The sequence below is a fragment of the Aquarana catesbeiana genome, linkage group LG03 (genome assembly GCF_042186555.1).
Source record: "Aquarana catesbeiana isolate 2022-GZ linkage group LG03, ASM4218655v1, whole genome shotgun sequence".
NCBI lineage: Eukaryota > Metazoa > Chordata > Amphibia > Anura > Ranidae > Aquarana > Aquarana catesbeiana.
The window spans coordinates 617,207,717-617,226,763 of record NC_133326.1 but is presented as its reverse complement, the minus strand read 5'-3'; the positions used below and the strand labels follow the sequence as shown (position 1 = coordinate 617,226,763).

General features: G+C 42.3%; 1 protein-coding gene across 9 annotated transcripts in view; it reads right to left on the bottom strand.

Annotated features, from left to right (window-relative positions):
- Nucleotides 1–19,047, bottom strand: part of SORBS3 (sorbin and SH3 domain containing 3) — a 90,092-nt gene that overhangs the window by 545 nt on the left and 70,500 nt on the right. For 8 of the 9 annotated variants that reach the window (XM_073622282.1, XM_073622280.1, XM_073622286.1 and 5 more), the window contains exons 13-15: nt 4,876–5,055; nt 2,935–3,020; nt 23–129 (exon numbers count right to left, since the gene is read on the bottom strand). In XM_073622282.1, coding sequence (XP_073478383.1) covers nt 23–129; nt 2,935–3,020; nt 4,876–5,055 — 373 coding nt within the window. The remainder of the gene's footprint in view (nt 1–22; nt 130–2,934; nt 3,021–4,875; nt 5,056–19,047) is intronic. The other variant, XM_073622288.1, reaches the window with a different exon arrangement.

Genomic DNA, 19,047 nt, shown 5'->3' with positions numbered 1-19,047 from the left:
ATTCCAGTTCAAAGTCACTTACCTACATACCACCCATCCTCACACTGCTGTGTCACAGTCACCACATCCCCTGCCAGCAACTGCAGCTCATCTGAGTTATTAGGAGAGAAAGGAAATACTGCTCGGTACCTAAAAACAACAAGAAATTATATTTCTTGATTAACAACTTCAGTAGCATAACCCTACATACATGATTGGTTCCACTGTAAAATCATGATAGGGACAACAATCCCTGATCTTTAAATTTTAGGAACACCTCAACTGTAAAGATTTGGCTAAAAAAGGCTATCAGAAGTAGTCATCAGTATTGTCTGTGGTCTCCATGCAGGTGATTACTGACTTGCCATGCATTCTTCTGCACTGTGCTCTGTGTAGAGTCGGTCATATTAGTATTGGAGAAGGTTTTACTACCTCATGTCAGAGCTGCCCCTCTGATGCAGTGGCGGCCCGTCCATTAGGGGAACAGGGGAGCCGCCCCCTAATCCATTTGCCCGGCCCCTAATCTACATGCAGAGCGCCGGACCTATGGATTTCAATGGGGTTTTTTTTTTAAGCACATGATTAGAGCCTGAGGCTCTAATTGGCTTCAAAAAAGGGTGGGCTCGGGGTGTAGAGGATTGCGCCCTGAGCCCACCCAGTTATGTGACAGTAGCGAATTAATATTCGCTATCGTCTTCCTGATTCTCCTCCCGCTTCCTGAGACCCGATTGGCCGAGTGGAGAAGCGATCGTATTGGCTGACGCGCCGAGGGAAGCCGCCAAGGAGGAAGCTGCCGTGAAGCCCGAGACGCAGGGTAAAGCCGCCGAGGAGGAAGTCGCCGCCGAGGAGGAGGAGACGCAGGAAGGAGCCAAAGCTACCTAGTGACCTAGATGGGGTAAGTGCAGTGCCGACTGATCAACTGGGGGGGTGGGGTGTAAGAGTGCAAGGCAGACCAACCGTGGTGGGGGTGTAAGGGTGAGGACGGGTTGTCTTGTTTGCCCCCCCTCCTCAAAATATACAGCACCAGCCGCCACTGCTCTGATGACTGCTAATCTGTTGTGGGTTATGTTCATAAGTAGCTGGAGAGGTGCAGAAAGCACAGATCCACAGAATAGATGAAGCAAAAATGAGATCCTTGCACTGCAAATGCTCAAGCACACCTTCCCCTCCAGCAAGAAGAAAAGTAAGCAGCACAGTAGTGGCATCACTAAATCTCACTCCAAACTTCCCAAGACTAGTAGTCACAGTCAGCTATGCTTAGCTGTAAATCTGCAGTGTGAGATCAGCTAAGAGTCTAGAGTCACAGGAACTGAACTGCTATTTTTTAGGAGGAATTAAAGGCCAAAGTACATTTTCAGCCTACTGTTCAAGCACAATTACCATTTCTGTATGTTCTCTATAGCAGTGTTTCTCAACTCCAGTCCTCAAGGCGCCCCAACAGGTCATGTTTTCAGGCTTTCCATTATTTTGCACAGGTGATGTGATCAGTTTCACTGCCTTAGTAATTACCACAGCTATTTCATCTGAGGTAAATCCTGAAAACATGACCTGTTGGGGCGCCTTGAGGACTGAAGTTGAGAAACACTGCTCTATAGGATAGTAGATCTGCACTTTTTAAGTTTAGGACCACACAGGCTTTGTTTTAGCAGAAGCGCATCATATTAATAATATATGTATTCCCTTTATTGCGTATTAAAGTGAGCCAGTTTAAAGCTGATGTTTAGCCATAAAAATAAAAAAATCTATGTAGATTTAGTGAGTTAACTTACCTGTAATGAAGGTTGTACCACATCATGCAGGCAGCTGGCTCTTGTAGAAATCTTTACTGCAGGGATGCCCCGTCCTCTTCCTGTCTCTAAACTTCCTGTGCTGCAGGATTAATCGCTATGGGTCTTCTGTGAAGCTGCCGTGAAAAAGTTACCGATGAGAACCCACCCTCTCCTCCCACTTCCTCCATTGAGAAACATTCTTTTTTTCACTGCTTTTACTGCCTGTAACACAATCTAGGAATGATAGAGAGCCTGATAACTAACAATATTCTCTCCCCCATTTACAGATCGAGTTTTAGACAGGTCACAGCAGGAAGCGGTTGCCCATGTGGAAGTTTTTCACAGCAGCTTCAGAGAAGACCTGAAGCTATTAACCCTGCAGTGCCAAAGGTTCCAAAAAAGGAAGGACAGGCCACCCCTGCACAGAAGGTTTTGATGGTTCCACCTGTTTGCACAATGTGGGGCATACTTCATTACAGTTAAGTTAGGTCACAAAAGTGATAGAGAATGTGTTTTCATGGCTCAGCTTTAATTGTACCAAACTGGCAATATAAGTGCAAAGCAAGCACCCGAAGCTGACTGCCGATACCTTTCATATCTTTTTGACTTTAATGGGAACCCCGTAGCCCAGGGCATTCATAGAGAGTATTATATGTGTAAGCACTCCCAATTATATGTTGCCTACTCCCAACACCTTGGTGTGCAACCCCCAGATTCTTGGAAACCATCCCCAATGCAGTGTGGGTGGTTTGTGGATTTGATTGGCAGTATGCCTTCTTGATTCTTTAAAAGTTAAGATATGCATGTGAGTTCTTGGGACTCCCAGACCATGCTTAAGACCCATTTAAATATGCTAACGCATCTTGTAAGCTATGGGTGCTCCAAATATCACAAAAAAATGAAGTAAATGGTAACGCTTCTATCAAAAACTAAAAAAAAAAATGGTATTTGGTGTAGATAATCTTTATTACGCATAGGCTGCAATGTAACATCTAGATCTATGCCCTTGTTTGCTAAACGACAAATTTGTAGCTAGACCTAAAACACAAAATGATTTAGCCCAAAATGGCAGAATCTCTAAAAAAAAAAATATAAGTCTCCTCACCCAAAGGGATTTGAAAGACAGCTAACAAGTATGATGGATAGTCCCCATCATCCATATGTCTTAGGTTCTAACACAACTTACATAGTCCCCTGGAGCTGCTGCAGTTTATTGGATGCAGGTACCTTGACAACACATGGTTTTTCTCTGAGTGTGACACCATCGGAGACCTGATAAGGAAAATAAGGTAATTGGTCTAAAAATACTTTTTATGTAGTAAAGCAGTTTTAAAACGATCACTGGAGTTTTTCTACATCCTGGCACCTGTAGTGGCAGACTCAGGCACCCGGTCATGCTTGGCCATCCATGTCCTCCATTGTATGCCTGCAAGGGGCCAGTGTGCTAGATGCTTGTTTTAAAAGATTGTAGTAGAACAGAAAAAACTAAGTGCAAGAAAAAAAATTACAAGCAAGTTAACTTTTCAGCCTCAGATGTCAAACAGGAAGGTTTTTTTTTTTTAAATCTCTGTTTCACTCTAGAAGCCAAGGAACATGTATGCATGTTGTATTTACACCAAACACAATCTAAGACCTTCCAGTTATGAACTCCAGCATGCCCTAACATATGTTTAATATAGACATACTATAGTAGTTAGCACAAAAAGGCTGTCATATTAACTATTTGTGCTGAGAAAAGTTGTTTTTAAAGCTGAACTCTGGGCGCAGAACTTTTCATTTAAAAACATTCCACAATAAGTATAAATCCTCTTTAGGTGCACAAATTGCCTTTGCAGACCCAATTATTACCTTGTAAAAACAGTGATGACATCATTGTGCTGCATATAACCTGTGCTGAGAGCAGAGCTGTGGGAGGGACCCCTAGCAGGGCCATCCACTACAGGCTGTATGCAGAAAACTACAGGAAGGGGCGAATACTAGACCAGTCACCCTGCTCCGAAGAGAGAGCAGCAGTGCCCAGTCTTTATTATAGGAAGCCCCTACACAAAGATAAAGCTTCACACTGGATTACTGCACAGATCTGGAAGAAATATATAAGTAACTCAAGTAAGAATTCACATGCCTCTTGTATTTAGACAATATTAGTTTATCCCAAAGTTCAACTGTAAGTCTTTAAAGCAAAAGTATAGTCAAACTTTTTTATGGTTTTGGAATCAACAGAATTGCTATCAAGTTTTTATTGCGGTCTGTGTCCCTGCTAGATAGATTCACTCTTCTGTTTGTCTTTTTTGACCACTGTCAAGAAAACAAATATATAAACCTTCTCCGCTCTATTCAAACTTTGGCTTGGTTCACACCTATGCAGCTTGCTTTTGATCCATTTCTGAAGTGCTTTTTGCTGGATTTCATTTTGCATTTTTTATACTTATTTCTTTTCAACCAATTTGATGTTGGGTATATAAAAAAAACATGTGAATTGTGGTGAAATCGCAGCAAAAACATACTATATGCTTTTCTGTAGCTTCTCCATTGAAGTCTATTGAACCAAAAAAGAACCGTTTTGCGTTTAAAAAAAAAAGTCAGACTCTTTCCAAAAATGCAGCGGCTGAAAAACGCATTGATGTGAATGTGTCCCATATGAAAAAATTTAAATGAACTGTAGTGTGTTTCTGCAAAACGCACCAAAAAAAATGCATAGATGTGAACCAGGCCGAAACCAATTTTTCTGCTCCTAACAGGTCTGATAAAGATTCAACTTTTATAAAGTCAAAACTGGGGAGTCTCAGGGTGGTCTGGCTGAAATTTGGAATGGCAAAGAGTACGGGGTAAGCAAATAGGGGCAACCTACAAGGTCTGTAGTTCCAAAACTTGTTACTGTGCCCTGTATATGGGCAAGTACGGGTACACTTTTTATGACGGCCAGTTTTCTTGCCAATACCTTTACAGTTGGCTTACTTGTGTCACAAACTACCTTCTCCTTTCTATGAAACCAATCGGATTCTTCTTTCCTTTTAACCAGATAGCACTTGAGCAATGACATTGAGAATCTGGTTTCTATAGAGAACAGGTCCTCCCTCAGTCTATGTCTAAGTTGAGAGTCAGTGTGTTAGATATTGTTAGTACCGACCTGCACTATAGGCTTTGTACTTTTCATTGCCTTAACTTGAGGGATCTCCTTCTTTTTCTTCAAAGGCCAATCTTTGATCTGCACATAGTTTGCTGGAAACAGACCAAGACGTGGAGAACCTTCAACTCGCCCTTCAAACCACCTACCATCCACCCTGCGAGTTATGGAGACAAGCTGACCCTGTTACAAAGACAACAAAAGAGGCACATTGACACACATACAAGGACCAACACAGTTAGGGGGATCTGAGGGGGTACAGCACATGCAGGGATTAGACTGATCACAGACTGAATACAGTATTATTTGGACATGAGCACATGAACAAATACATCCTTTTATGTTTAGTGTGTTACAATGGTGACCCATACAATGGCAGTAACACACAGAGTTGAATTTCTGTATAGCCACCATAGGCCATGACCAGGGGCTGTCAGGGGCCACATGCTACCACCCTATTATGCCCGGAGCTGCCCGCCATGGTGGAGGTTGCGGATCAGCAACAGAACTTCTGTCTTTTGGTAAGTTTAAGTTTAGGCAATTAACACATATGAGGATATATATATATATATATATATATATATATATATATATATATATATATATATATATATATATATATATATATATATATATATATATTACACACAGTGGATATAAAAAGTCTAAACACCGCTGTTTTTTCCACCTTTTATGTGACCTGTAAACTGTACAACTCAGTTGAACAACAAACTGAAATGTTTTAGGTGGATGCGAAGTAAAAATAAAAAACTAACATATGGTTGCATAAATGTGCACACCCTTAAATTAATACTTTGTTGAAGCACCTTTTGATTTTATTACAGCACTCAGTTTTTTTGGGTATGAGTCTATCAGCATGGCACATCTTGACTCTTCTTTGCAAAAACACTCCAAATCTGTCAGAATTCGGGGACATCTCTTGTGCACAGCCCTCTTCAGATCAGCCCATGCATTTTCAATGGGATTCAGGTCTGAGCTCTAGCTGGGCCATGCCAAAACTTTAATCTTCCTCTGGTGAATCCATTCCTTTGATGATTTGGATGTATGCTTTGGGTTGTTGTCATGCTGAAAAATTAAGTTCCTTCTTCATGTTCAGCTTTCTAGCAGAAACCTGAAGGTTTTGTGCCAATATTGACTGGTATCTGGAACTGTTCATAATCCCCTCTACCTTGACTAAGGCCTCTGTTCCAGCTGAAAAAAAAAACAGCCCCAAAGGATGATGCTGCCACCACCATGTTTTACGGTGGTATGGTGTTCTTTTGGTGATGTGCAGTGTTGTTTTTGTGCCAAACATATCTTTTGGAATTATGGCCACATAACACATTTTCCCACATGCTTTTGGGAGACTTCATGTGTTTTTGCAAAATTTAGCCGGGCTTGGATGTTTTTCTTGGTAAGACGATGGGCTCTGCTGATGCCACTGCGTCACTTTCCACACTTTTTACTACAAAGCGCTTTTTATCTTCATAAAATGTGAGTGTTCCCTTTTTTATATACAATAAATGTTTTATATCGAAATGGAATCACACGATGTGGCCTATTCCTTCTTCTCCTAAACATACCACTTGGGAGAGATTTTCTGATTGACTCTCTGGTCATCACCCCTCCGGTGGATATCCATTGGAAGCTGTGCTGTGAAGTATTATAGGAGTCTATATCCTCAACTGGATGCCGTGTGTACCGATGAATGGTTCCCTAGGCGTATTACACCACAAGCTTTACTGACTTATTAGGCATACGCCTATTTGGGTTCATCTTTTCCGGTAAGCCTTGTATTTATCGGTGGTGGATTATCTACTGGCAAATTGTCTGCACCAAGTATTTATTTCAAGTCACCATGTCACTATGATTATCTGTTCATGGACTTTGATATTCACTTATGAACGTATATTTATTTCACAGTATTTTTTTTACAACTGTCTATGGTCTATGTAACTACATGGAGATAGTTTGATTGTTTCATTACCGAGCATGGATATAATTTTTTATACATATATATATATGCATCTTTTACTTATGAGGTCACTGCATTGAGTATACTTCCTATTTTTTTTTGTGGTTTATTCCACCGATATCACATTAGCGCTGCACTTTGTTATACATATAGTTTTCTGCACTTTGCAAATTGATCTCTTGCTGTGTCGGCTGCTATTTTTCCATTTAAAGAGACAGGGCGGCTTACCTGTTTTGAAAAAGAAAAGGCTTCTGTCTTGCCACTCTACCCCATAGCCCAGACATACGAAGAATACGGGAGATTGTTGTCACATGTACCACACAGCCAGTACTTGCCAGATATTCCTGCAGATCCTTTAATGTTGCTGTAGGCCTCTTGGCAGCCTCCCTGACCAGTTTTCTTCTTGTCTTTTCATCAATTTTGGAGGGACGTCCAGTTCTTGGTAATGTCACTGTTGTGCCATATTTACTCCACTTGATGATGACTGTTTTGACTGTGTTCCATGGCATATCTATTGCCTTGAAAATTTTTTGGTACCCTTCTCCTTCACCTTTTAACATTGATATTCCTCTGATGCTTTGGAAGCTCTCTGCGGACCATGGCTTTTGCTATAGGATGCGACTAAGAAGATGTCAGGAAAGACCTACTGTAACACCTGAACTTTATTTGGGGCTAATCAGAGGCACTTTAAATTATGGCAGGTGTGTACTGACTCCTATTTAACATGAGTTTGAATGTGATTGTTTAATTCTGAACACAGCTACATTCCCAGTTATAAAAGAGTGTGCACACTTATGCAACCACAATATTTTATCTTTTTGTTTTTACTCCCCCCCCCCCCCTAAAAGATTTCAGTTTGTTTTTCAATTGAGTTGTACAGTTTATAGGTCACATTAAAGGTGGAAAAAGTTCTGAAATGATTTATCCTTGTTTCACTTTTTTACATCACAGAAACCTGACATGTTAACGAGGGTGTGTAGACTTTTTATATCCACTGTACATTTCAGACATTTCTAAACCATGTCAGCTGAAAATTGGCCAACTTATGCACATTGCATACTTTTCTTTCACATAAAAAATGTTTATTATATTTATTGTTTAACTATATATAAATAACAGCAGTTTTTTGTTATTGTAATTCATTTAAGTTACTTTATAGAAATCTGTTTTCACTTTGACCTTAAGGGTCGGTTCACACTGGGGCGACTTGGGATCCGACTTGTACGCCCTCAAGTCGCCCCAAGTCGCTTTGCATTTAGATTATCATGGTAGGCAATGGGAGCGTCTTAATTGACACTACTGAAGTCGCTCCGACTTCAGAAAAGGTTCCTGTACTACTTCTATCCGACTTGTAGGCGACTTGTACCCATTCAACTCAATGTAAGTCGCCTGCAAGTCGGATCTCTCAAGCGACTTTGCAGAGAAAACCCCTCCCTCCCCCCTCCCTCCCAGAGAGGTGATTGGCCACAGGCGAAGTCGCCTGTCATGGAGGCGACTTCAAGTTGCCTCGTAATTTGCCGAAGTCGCGCTGAAGTCGCGCTAAAGTCGCGCTGAAGTCGCGGTACAAAGTCGCGCTAAAGTCGTGTTGCCCATGTGTGAACCGACCCTAAGGGTTCATGCGCACTGGGCTTAAAAATTGTTGCTTCTACAGGAGTTTTGTGTTTTGCCTGTAGAAGCAGCTGAATGTTATCCTATGTGTCCATGCACATTGGGACGATTAGAGGCATATTTTAAGCTCAGCGTTTAGGAGACAGGAAGAAAAAAAACCTTCTGGCTTGCGTTTCTGATTGGAGCTTTCTGGCAGAAAAAAAAAAAAAAAACACTAAACACTGCTAAGACCCATTTCACACTGGGGGTGCTTTTCAGGCGTTTTAGCGCTAAAAATAGCGCCTGTCATGCCACCCCAGTGTGAAAGCACGAGTGCTTTCACACTGGGGCGGTGCGCTTGCAGGACAGGAAAAAAAGTCCTGCAAGCAGCATCTTTGGGGCGGTGCGAGAGCGGTGTATACCCCGCTCCCAAAATGTCCCACCCATTGAAATGAATGGGCAGCGCTGCCGAAGCGCCTGCAAAGCAGGCGCTATTAACCCTTTCTTCGGCTGCTAGCGTGGGTTAAAAGCACCCCGATGGTGGCCAAAAAGCGCTGCTAAAACAACGGTAAAGCGACGCTAAGACTAGCGCCGCTTTACCACTAACGCCCGCACCGCTCCAGTGTGAAAGGGGTCTAAGCTCTCCTAAACTCCTGTACAAACACGCTCTATGAGCTTTTTTTTTTTTTCTGCCAGGGGAACTGGCATTTTTTTAGCCCAGTGTGCATGGACCCTATCAAGCAAGTTCTGTTAATCAGTATAAAAATGTAAAAAAAATCTTAAATCCATCATAATTCTTAGTGACAAAAGCTTCCTTTTTGGTGCATACTTTTTGTATTAGGCATTATCTCACATAGAGCAGAGTGCATACTAAACAAGAGGGTACATATATTATAGAGCAATTTATATATTGTGCAGGTTTTAGTGGTAACACTGTATGTGAGATTTTTCTGGTGAATTCCCAGTTCACTTCTACAGAACAGACTATGGCTACTGTTTTAAATGATATGCTACATTATGGCTAGGGTCGAACCTATGCGCATTTGGATGCGGGTTTCCCCGCATCCAATTTGCATAGCAGGAGATTGTGACCGTCTCTCTATGGAGCCAGTTCACACATCTCCGCAGCAGGTCCTGTGCGTTTTTCAGGAAAAACGTGTGCTCTTTTGGTCCGTTACAGGTCCAAATTCAGCCCAAAATTCGGTCTGAAATCAGATCTGATGGTGAACCAGCACGCACCGGACCCCTGCTGTGCGACGGATGCAGCTCATATGTGAACCCAACCTTAGGGTCTCGGTTCTGGTTGGATGGGGGTTAGGTGAGGAGTGCCACAATAATGGTATTGCCTCTAAATTCCTGTAGGTATGTTAGCAGCCAAATGCCATTCTAACTGCATTTGACTTTAATCACGCATCATTAAAGGATCTATTTATAAAATAATAGGGAAACTATGAAGGCTTCATTATCCTCGCTAGATCCTCTTAGATCCTTCTGCTTTAACTGTCAACCTCCCTAGCAGTTAAAGCATGGCTAAATGTTATAATTAGCAATACGTAGGTCTGTAGTGGTGGATTTTCTGACATTTACAAATCTTTTTTTTTTTTTATTGAGATTTTAGAAGAAAAGAATTACAATGCATAAAGAGATACAAGTTATATGGTAAGTATGAGAAGTACAGGCGCTATGGAGGTGTCATTCCACAGTATAGTAGTTTGAGCATTACATCTTGCACAATGGTGCAATCTTGCATAAAGTATGATCACCTCAAGCAGGTCTTGGAGGAAACTACTGGATTGGATACCCGGAGGTTTGAGGGAAGGATTAAGTGTGGGATAAGGGGCATGGATAAAAGGCAGAGGAGTTAACAGGAGGACCTCCCTGAGGAGCAGAAGAGTACAGAGAGGTTGGAGCCCATCAAGTTATGTGTAGGAGTTGTTTTTATTATTCTGAGTATCTAAAGGCCAACTATGGAGGGAGCCAGGTAAATCAGAAAGTTTTGTCTTGATGGTTTTGAGACATGCTGAGGTCTTCAAGTGGCAACTAAAGTTCAGTTCTCTCTACCAGTCTTGTAGTAGGGGTATTCAGTTATTTCCAAAATTTTAGTATAGTACAAATCCTGATTTCTAGAGAACAGATATCCACTGAAACAGGTTAGCTTACATGAGCAAAGCGTATGTGTATATCAGTGAATCGCACTGGACATGAGCGGCAAGTTGTAAGTGCAAACAGCATGCTAGAAAAGCAATAGACAATTAGTTGAAAAATTGTCACGTTCATACAGACCTCTAAAGTACCAGGTTTTTATACATCTGCTAAATTGTTGCTCCCTTCCATGCATAGGGAAGAAAAATCTTGGCTGTGTGCAAAACTGGTTTCCTTTTACTGGCTAGGGGTGAAGCACTTTGATGGGGTCTTGATGAGGTGATGGAGGGGCTAGCATGAGAAACTCTTTGGTGGTGAACTGCTGTCTGCTGTTATGTGTAATTATGTTTAGGACATTAGACAGGGAGCTCTGTGACTGATGTGATTGTCTCGGTGCATTCTGCAATATTATATTACATGGTATAATATTCTAGTGCTGGGAAGAAAAGGGAGTGTAGGTACTCAGAAACTCAGGAGGCTGGACTACGCAATTAAAAATGTATTACTCTGGATTAAGAATCTAGAAAAACAAGTTGGGTGTCTGAACTTTGTTTCATACGTAGAGGTGTGTTTGGCAGCACAGTTTCTCTGCACGCATCTGATCGGAGCCTCACCATTGCGTTATGTACATGGATTTTCCCTGGATCAACTTTACCTATACATTTATAGGTAAAGTTGATCCAGGGAAAATCCAATTGCCTCTTGGGGGATCAGGAAGGAATTTTTTCTCCTGCTGTAGCAAATTGGAGCATGTTCTGCTGGGGTTTTTTTGCCTTCCACTGGATCAAATGAGGGTATAAAATTAGGTATATTGGATTGTACGATATTTTTTATTTTATTTATTTATTGTTTTTAAGGTTGAACTGGATGGACTTGTGTCTTTTTTCAACTTGACTAACTTGTAACTATGAGGCCAAACCTATAACAACAAGCCTGATATGTACTCTACCAAAGTCTCCTGCGCTACCACACAAATTGTGAACCAAATTGAATAAATAATATAAATGATTGCTGCAGCTGTTGCCATGGGTTCCCACAACAAAAAATGCAATAAAATTAAATAAAATTCCACGCAGTCAAACAAAACTAGACCATATACATAGCATATAAATCTCTTTCAAGCGCATGAATAGATCGGTGTGACAAAAAAAATACTATCTGAATATCTTCCATTCCAAAAGATAAAGTGCCAAGTCCAAAATACAGTGTAGCATCCACTTATATGCAAATGATAATAAATAGTGAAAAAAAGCATATATATATTTATATATTAATAGTCCACCTCCTTTTTCTTCCATCCCAATTTGAGTCCATAAAGAATGAAACGTGCACCAGTGAATATTCTAAATGAATCACCACCAGTGCTTTTTCCACCTTCCAAACAGGCTTCTTTCCTCAAATTTTGACCTCTTGAAAATTAGGTCTCTATGCGCCTTGCCCTTTAAAAGGGCTTTGCAAACTTTCATCTGTGTCTTTCTCCACATTTGAACACCTTTCCTCCAAAAGGTGTAGCTCAAAAGAACAAAAAGAACCTCATTGCGCAATATATCAGCTTACCAGATCAATTTGTTAAAACAAAGGATTAAAATCCTACTCACAAAATGATTGCACTTCATCAAGTGCACATAGAAACGATTATCTTTTTAAACAAACATTTCCCCCTTAAGGTTAGACTTTAGCTTCAGATACCTATCCAAGATGGCCAACTTCTGGTTCCTGTCATCCGGCGTCACTTCCTGACATCATCCGGCCACGCCCTTGATGCGTTTTGTCATGCAATCATGACTGCTTCTGCAATTGTTTCTATGTGCACTGGATAAAAGTTCAAAAGTGATGTAATGTATTGCATTGTATTTGTATTGAATTTTTTTTTTTTTGCAAATCTGTTTATTGAGTTTTAAAACATTTAACAAACAACATACAGTGGTCATGACGAGCGTTAACTTTTGGTTTGTACAGAATTATGACATAAGGTAAACTGTTACATGAAACACGACAGGGATCATACGGTATCACGATGATTGCAGTAGGCCTGCTCCATAAGTAGGAGGACAGCGTGGAGTTAGAATGTGCATCTCAGAAAAATATGTTATATTCACCATTGCATATTTCTATCTATTAACAAATGGTAATGGGTTAAGTAGGGTGCGAGTCTGAGGCTGTGGAGGAATCCGCCAGCCATTTGGACCAGACCTTGTCATATTTTTGAGGGCATCCCCTATTAGCATAACAATCTTTGTAAATAGGTAGGCTGTTGTTGATCAATTGTTTCCACAGGGAGAGAGGAGGGGGAGTAGGCTTACGCCAACTGAGGGCTATGGCTTTGCGGGCGTAAAAAGAGAAGTAGCTCGACCAGGGTGCGGCCTGCCACCGTGGGTATTAGTTGTTCTATCAGGCCCAATATGCATATTGCCATGGAGGGTTGGAGTGGTATGGTGGTGACCTGTGTTATGACATTTAGTATCTCCTTCCAATATTCAACAACGGCCGGGCAGGTCCAAAAAGATATGAGTAAAGTCACCAGGTTATTGTTCCACAAGGCCAGCACCCTGGGGGAGAGGCGGGGTTAATTTTGTGTAATCTGTGCAGGGTAAAATATGCACGATGGACCATCTTGAACTGGATTAGTCGGTCTCACAGGAATCTGAAGGGGAAGTCCCATATGTGATCCCACACGTCATTCTTAAAGTCGGGAATGTCTTGTAGCCATTTGTTTCTGAGTTTCTCCAGGGTAGGGAGGGAGGTCATTATCAAATGGGAATAAAGTCTCAAGGTGGGCTTATTTGTACACTTGTATCTGAGGATGTCCTCCAATGTAGACTGAACGATCTGGAGGGGAGAGCTGGAGAATTGGCGACTGAAGGCATGGGAGAGTTGTCGATATCGAAAAAAATAGTTCTGCAGGACCTTGAAATTGGAAATCAATTTAGAGAGTGGGGCCAGAGATTGATTGGATATTACTTGGTCCACTGTTTTAATGTTAAATTTAGTCCAAGCGTGGGGTTCGGGCAATTTGTAAATATGCTCCAGGGTGGGGTTCAACCACAAGGGGGCAGTTGGAGAGAATGCATTTTTTGAGTATCTTTCAATTTTAAGGCCCGCCCCCCCATGCAGGTAGCGTGGTGCGCATGGAGAGGTTCAGTGGGTATGGGGCCCTAGGGCCACGGAAAAGTAGAAATTTCAGCGCTTGCAACGATTTCACCACTGCCGCCTCAACCAAGGTAGCGGGGTTTGTCGTGTCGGGAGTGAGCCACCAAGCCTCTGTAACTAGCTGGGTGGACAGGAAATATTTATATAGGTCAGGGCATGCCAGTCCTCCCTGGAAGAACGGGCGCACAAGTACATCCGTATCTGGGGGAATCAATTGCGGGGATTGGCGAAGTAGGTAGGTAAATTTGGGTAGGATTTTCATTTTTATCAGATTTATCTGACCTAGCAATGATAAGGGTAGTGACTCCCACGCCTTCAGTCTCAGCCGTGTCTCCTCAACCACTGGGGAAAGATTTAGGGGTAAGAAATCTGAAGTCTCGAGATTACCACCCCAAGGTTGAAACTTTCAACCCATTGTAGAGGTATATCAGAGGGGGTAGTGGTACGAGCTGCAGGGTCAATAGGGAACAGAAGGAACTTTGACCAGTTAACCTTGAGGCCTGTGACCGTGGAGAATGAGTTCAGAATCTGCAGTGTTCCTTCGAGCGAGGAGTCTGCATCGTTGAGGAAAAGGAGGAGGTCGTCCACACACAGGGCGACCCTCTCCTCCAGCCAGCCAACGTGCAGGCCCTTGATCTGTTGGGAGGTGCGCAGGGCCTCCGCCAGCGGTTCCATCGCGATGGCGAAAAGGGCTTTCGAAAGCTGTGTACTAATGATCAGATTTTCGTATGATCACTTTGAAAGTGGTATTTTTCGTATGATCTTCTGATCATGTGTACTAGGCTTAACATTGGTAAGCAGGACAGTTAGAAAGATTGAATCTTCCTAATAGGGACCTCCAAGCAGTAGAATGCAAAACTCAAGCAATGCTTCTCTCACATTTTTCAGAGACTGGAAGATGCAATTTCAGACTTTCCTTAATGACATTGACCTAATATGACCATGTGACCATATGAGGGCATAACATACATTGTGCCCTAGTTAGGACTGTGATTACTGTATCTTTATGTCTTAATTTTATTTGTTTAGCCACTTCTTGTACACTGTGCATCAAACTAGAGAATAGGAGTGTTTCTTTATTAAACTAAAATGTCAAAAATGTAATGGCTCATTGAAAACCACTCTGGCATGGACTGTATTGATTCATTGACCAATGTTACACTAAAAACAGTTCAGCACATACAACACATAATTCACTGTGCAAACAGAGGTCAGTACAAAAGTATTCTTCTATTCTATTCCTCTTTCAGTTCAATCAGAGTGTGTAGACTATATTGTGCCATTGCACTTGGAAAGCCATAGAACTTTAATAAACATTCAGTTATGTAATGTATGTTTGTACTTTAGTAATATGTTTCTGAGTCATAGCTAACAATACCAAACACATATGGTGATGGTTACAGTGACTGAACACCAAATTCACCAATATTTCAGTAACTGGTTATCATACAGTCATATTTTTATATCTCTATGCAAAAGCAGGCTCCATGGGCTTATACCCAGGAGTATACCCTAGGATGTCTACACAGCTGTAATAGGAGACCATGCTGCTCAAAAGTGAATAATAATACCCTTTCTCACAAACTTACCTACTATCCCCTGGGTGGATGTACCTAGTCCACCTAACTTCTTCCCACAATTTGACTATATTTAGAAAGCCCACACTCAGTTTTATCAAACTCTGCTTGTTTCTGAAACTGCACAGTAGAGAGGTAAATTGTGAACTCTAAACTTCTATCAGATGTCGCATGATTAATATTAAAACCAAAATGTGCTATTGTAAGCAAAATGCTGCCTTCTTTGTAATTGGTGTTATCTTTGAATTGTGTACCCCACCAACATTGCGCTTTTAGAGCACTGGTCTCAAAACTGTGGTCCGCAGGGCCAGGTGTGGCCCTTTGCTTGCCTTTATCAGGCCCATGGTGCACTATTCCTCCCACTGATACAAGCCATTATTCCTCCAACTGACACCATTAATGCGACACCATTTTTTCACGGATACCAACAATGGGGCATTATTTCTCCCACTGACATCAACGAAGGGGCACTATTACCCCACTCACACTAACAATGGGGCACCATTCCTTCTAATAACTCACTATTTCTCTCATTGAAACCACCAATGAGGCATTTAGGGCCCTTTCACACTGGGGCGGCGTTGGTGGTAAAGCGCCGCTATTGTAAGCGGCGCTTTACCGTCGGTATTCGGCCTCTAGCGGGGCAGTTTTACCCCCCGCTAGCGGCCGAGAAAGTGTTAAAAACCACCGCAAAGCGCCTCTGCAGAGGCGCTTTGCCGGCGGTATAGCCGCGCCGTCCCATTTCAATGGGCAGGAGCGGTGAAGGAGCGGTATACACTCTGCTCCTTCACCGCTCCGAAGATGCTGCTAGCAGGACTTTTTTTCCCGTCCTGCTAGTGCACCGCTCCAGTGTGAAAGCCCTCGGGGCTTTCACACTGGAGAGACAGCAGCGGCACTTTCGGGTCGGTTTGCAGGCGCTATTATTAGCGCAATAGCACCTGCAAACCGCCCCAGTGTGAAAGGGCCCTGATACAGAGGGGCACTATTCCTACCACCAATAGCAATGATGGGGTATTATGGGGCATTACGTAATATTTTTTAATCCCACTGACTGCTAAGCCTAAAGCTGGCCATAGATGCATTGTTTTTGTGTTTTGATCAGCTGGCAGGTTGATAAAATAAAAAAACAAACAAACAAATGGACACACCCACCCAAGCTGGTAAATAGTGAAATCCTCCCTGCTGTGCTATTGTATTCTGACAGCAAGACGGTTACATGCGCTGATCGAGTGAAAATGTTCTCATTAGCAAAATAATCTCATTAGATCGACTTCTCTCAAGCAGGTACATCCATAGATGGATCAAAGACTGGCCTGTCAATGCTGAACCGGATGATTTTGGAGTCCGGCCCCTCTAAAGTCAGAAGGACAGTAAAGTCGCCTTTTGTTTAGAAACTTTGGAGACCCTTGCTTTAGGCTCGGTTCACACTGGGACGACTTGGGATCCGACTTGTCGCCCCTCAAGTCGCCCCAAGTCGCCCCAGAAAGAGATTCACATGAGAGTGAATGGGAGCGTCTTAAATGACACTACTGAAGTCGCTCCGACTTCAGAGCGTACTCCCTGTACTACTTGGATCCGACTTGGTAGGCGACCTGTACCATAGAAATCAATGGAAGTCGCCTCCAAGTCGGATCTCTCTGTAAAGTCAAGCGACTTTGCAGGGAAAACCCCTCCCTCCCCCCCTCCCTCCCAGAGAGCTGATTGGCCACAGGCGAAGTCGCCTGTCATGCAGGCGACTTCAAGTCGCCTTGTAATTTGCTAAAGTCGCGTCGAAGTCGCGTCGAAGTCGCGTCGAAGTCGCGTCGAAGTCGCCGTGCAAAGTCGCGCTGAAGTCGTGTTGCCCCAGTGTGAACCGAGCCTTAGAGGAGGAAGATAAGGCTGTGTGATACTTGCTCTACAGAGCAGCTTGGCTTGTGAGACCTCTCAGAAGTTCCTATACTTCATAACCCCCCCTTCAGCTCTGCTAATATAACAGAGTGGGCACAATTTATTTGTGCACACCTGTCTTGGTTTTGCCTTTCTGTATTGGCCTAAGTTCACTCCCCCTTTATTAATGTGGGTGCACCTTTGGCAGGTCATTTCTGCCCAATGGTGTACAAGGGACCTGGCCAGGTGTCTTGGGGCATTGGTATTTAAAGGGGCCTTGGCTGATGGTTGGCCTTTTGGCTGAACAGTTTGAGCAAGAAGAGCTACTCCCCCCCCCCCCCCCCCCAGGTCATCCAAAGCACTTTATGTGGTTCGTCACCTTTGTATCAAAGGCGGAATTTATTATGAATTGAAAGTTATGTTTGTTTGAGTCGTTATGGCTAAGCATTATCTTTTTGTCATATGAGAATATAATGCATTTATTTTGTATTTGCTAAATGGTCTGATTTTTGAAACCAATAAAAGTGCTGTGGGCAATTTATGCCAATTTCTGTATTCTGTGTTTTCATTAGTTAAATTTGGTTGTATTTGGTATGTTTTTTGGGTCATGTGTGCAAAGTGCAATCCCATGGATTTGCCCACGAATGTTCATGGGGTAATCTGACTTAAATGGTGTAGACTTCCACAACCAGGTAGGATCAGAAGACCGTACAACAGAATTAAATTGTCTGTATTCAGATGTAAAACTAACAAATTGTAGATAAACTGCTTGGATCTAAGCATAGACTTTAGTCTAGTTCAGGGGTCTCCAAACTTTCTGAACAAATGGCCAATTTACTGTCCTTCAGACTTGGAGGGGGCTAGTCTCTGGGCAAAGAAAATGCCCTGGTATCAATGACAGTAAAGAATGCCTGATCAGTGAGAGGAATATTGCTCCATTGTTGGTATTAGGAGAAGGAATAATGCCCCATCATAGATGTCGTTGCACATCCGGCGGTTCTGGGTGGGTGTGATGGACTGTGTTAGGTCGGTAACTACAATTGCTATTGAAATTTGTCTGTTGGGCCTGGTAGACACATTAGCACCCAAAAATGTGATCCATACTCTGCTCACATTGCTCCTGTATTATGCTAGCAAAGTGATTAGCTTATTGTGGAAGTAACCGCTGGCTCCTACCCTCATGGCCTGGAAGGCATTGATTAACAAGGCTCTACCGCTGTATGAAGCTACATATCTCAGTAGAGGGGTACCTGATGAGTTTAAAAAGGTGTGGGGTGGCTGGATAGATGACAATTCAACTGCATCATATTGCCTCCTGGTGATTAGTTGAACTATGTGGCGGATGGGGAGGCTTGGGTAAGCTTAGATGGGAATTTATAATCTCCTTTACTACGGCTATTGGAGGATATTATACTGCATATAATGACTGTATATTGTATGTGTCCTCCCCCTTCCGCTCTTTTTCCCCTTTGCTATGATTTTTATATGGAAAGATTTCTGATGTCTGTTATTATTAAATATGGGAGCTGCATTGTACACTGGTGCTGGAAATTGTACAGGCATAACCCACTTTTAAGTACACAATGGGGTTTATTTACTAAAGCTGGAAAGTGCAAAATCAGGCTCACTGCTGCATAGAAACCAATGAGCTTGTAACCCCAGCTTGTTCAATTAAGCTTTGGTAATAAAACCTGGAAGCTCATTGGTTTCTATGCAGAAGTGAGTCTGATTTTGCACTTTCCAGCTTTAGTAAATAAACCCCATTGTGTACTTAAAAGTGGGGTATGCCTGTAGTGCTGAATGTTTATTATATTCTATGTTTGTATGTGTTTTTTTTTCTATGTGGAAAACCTTTAATAAAAAGAATTTCCAAAAAAA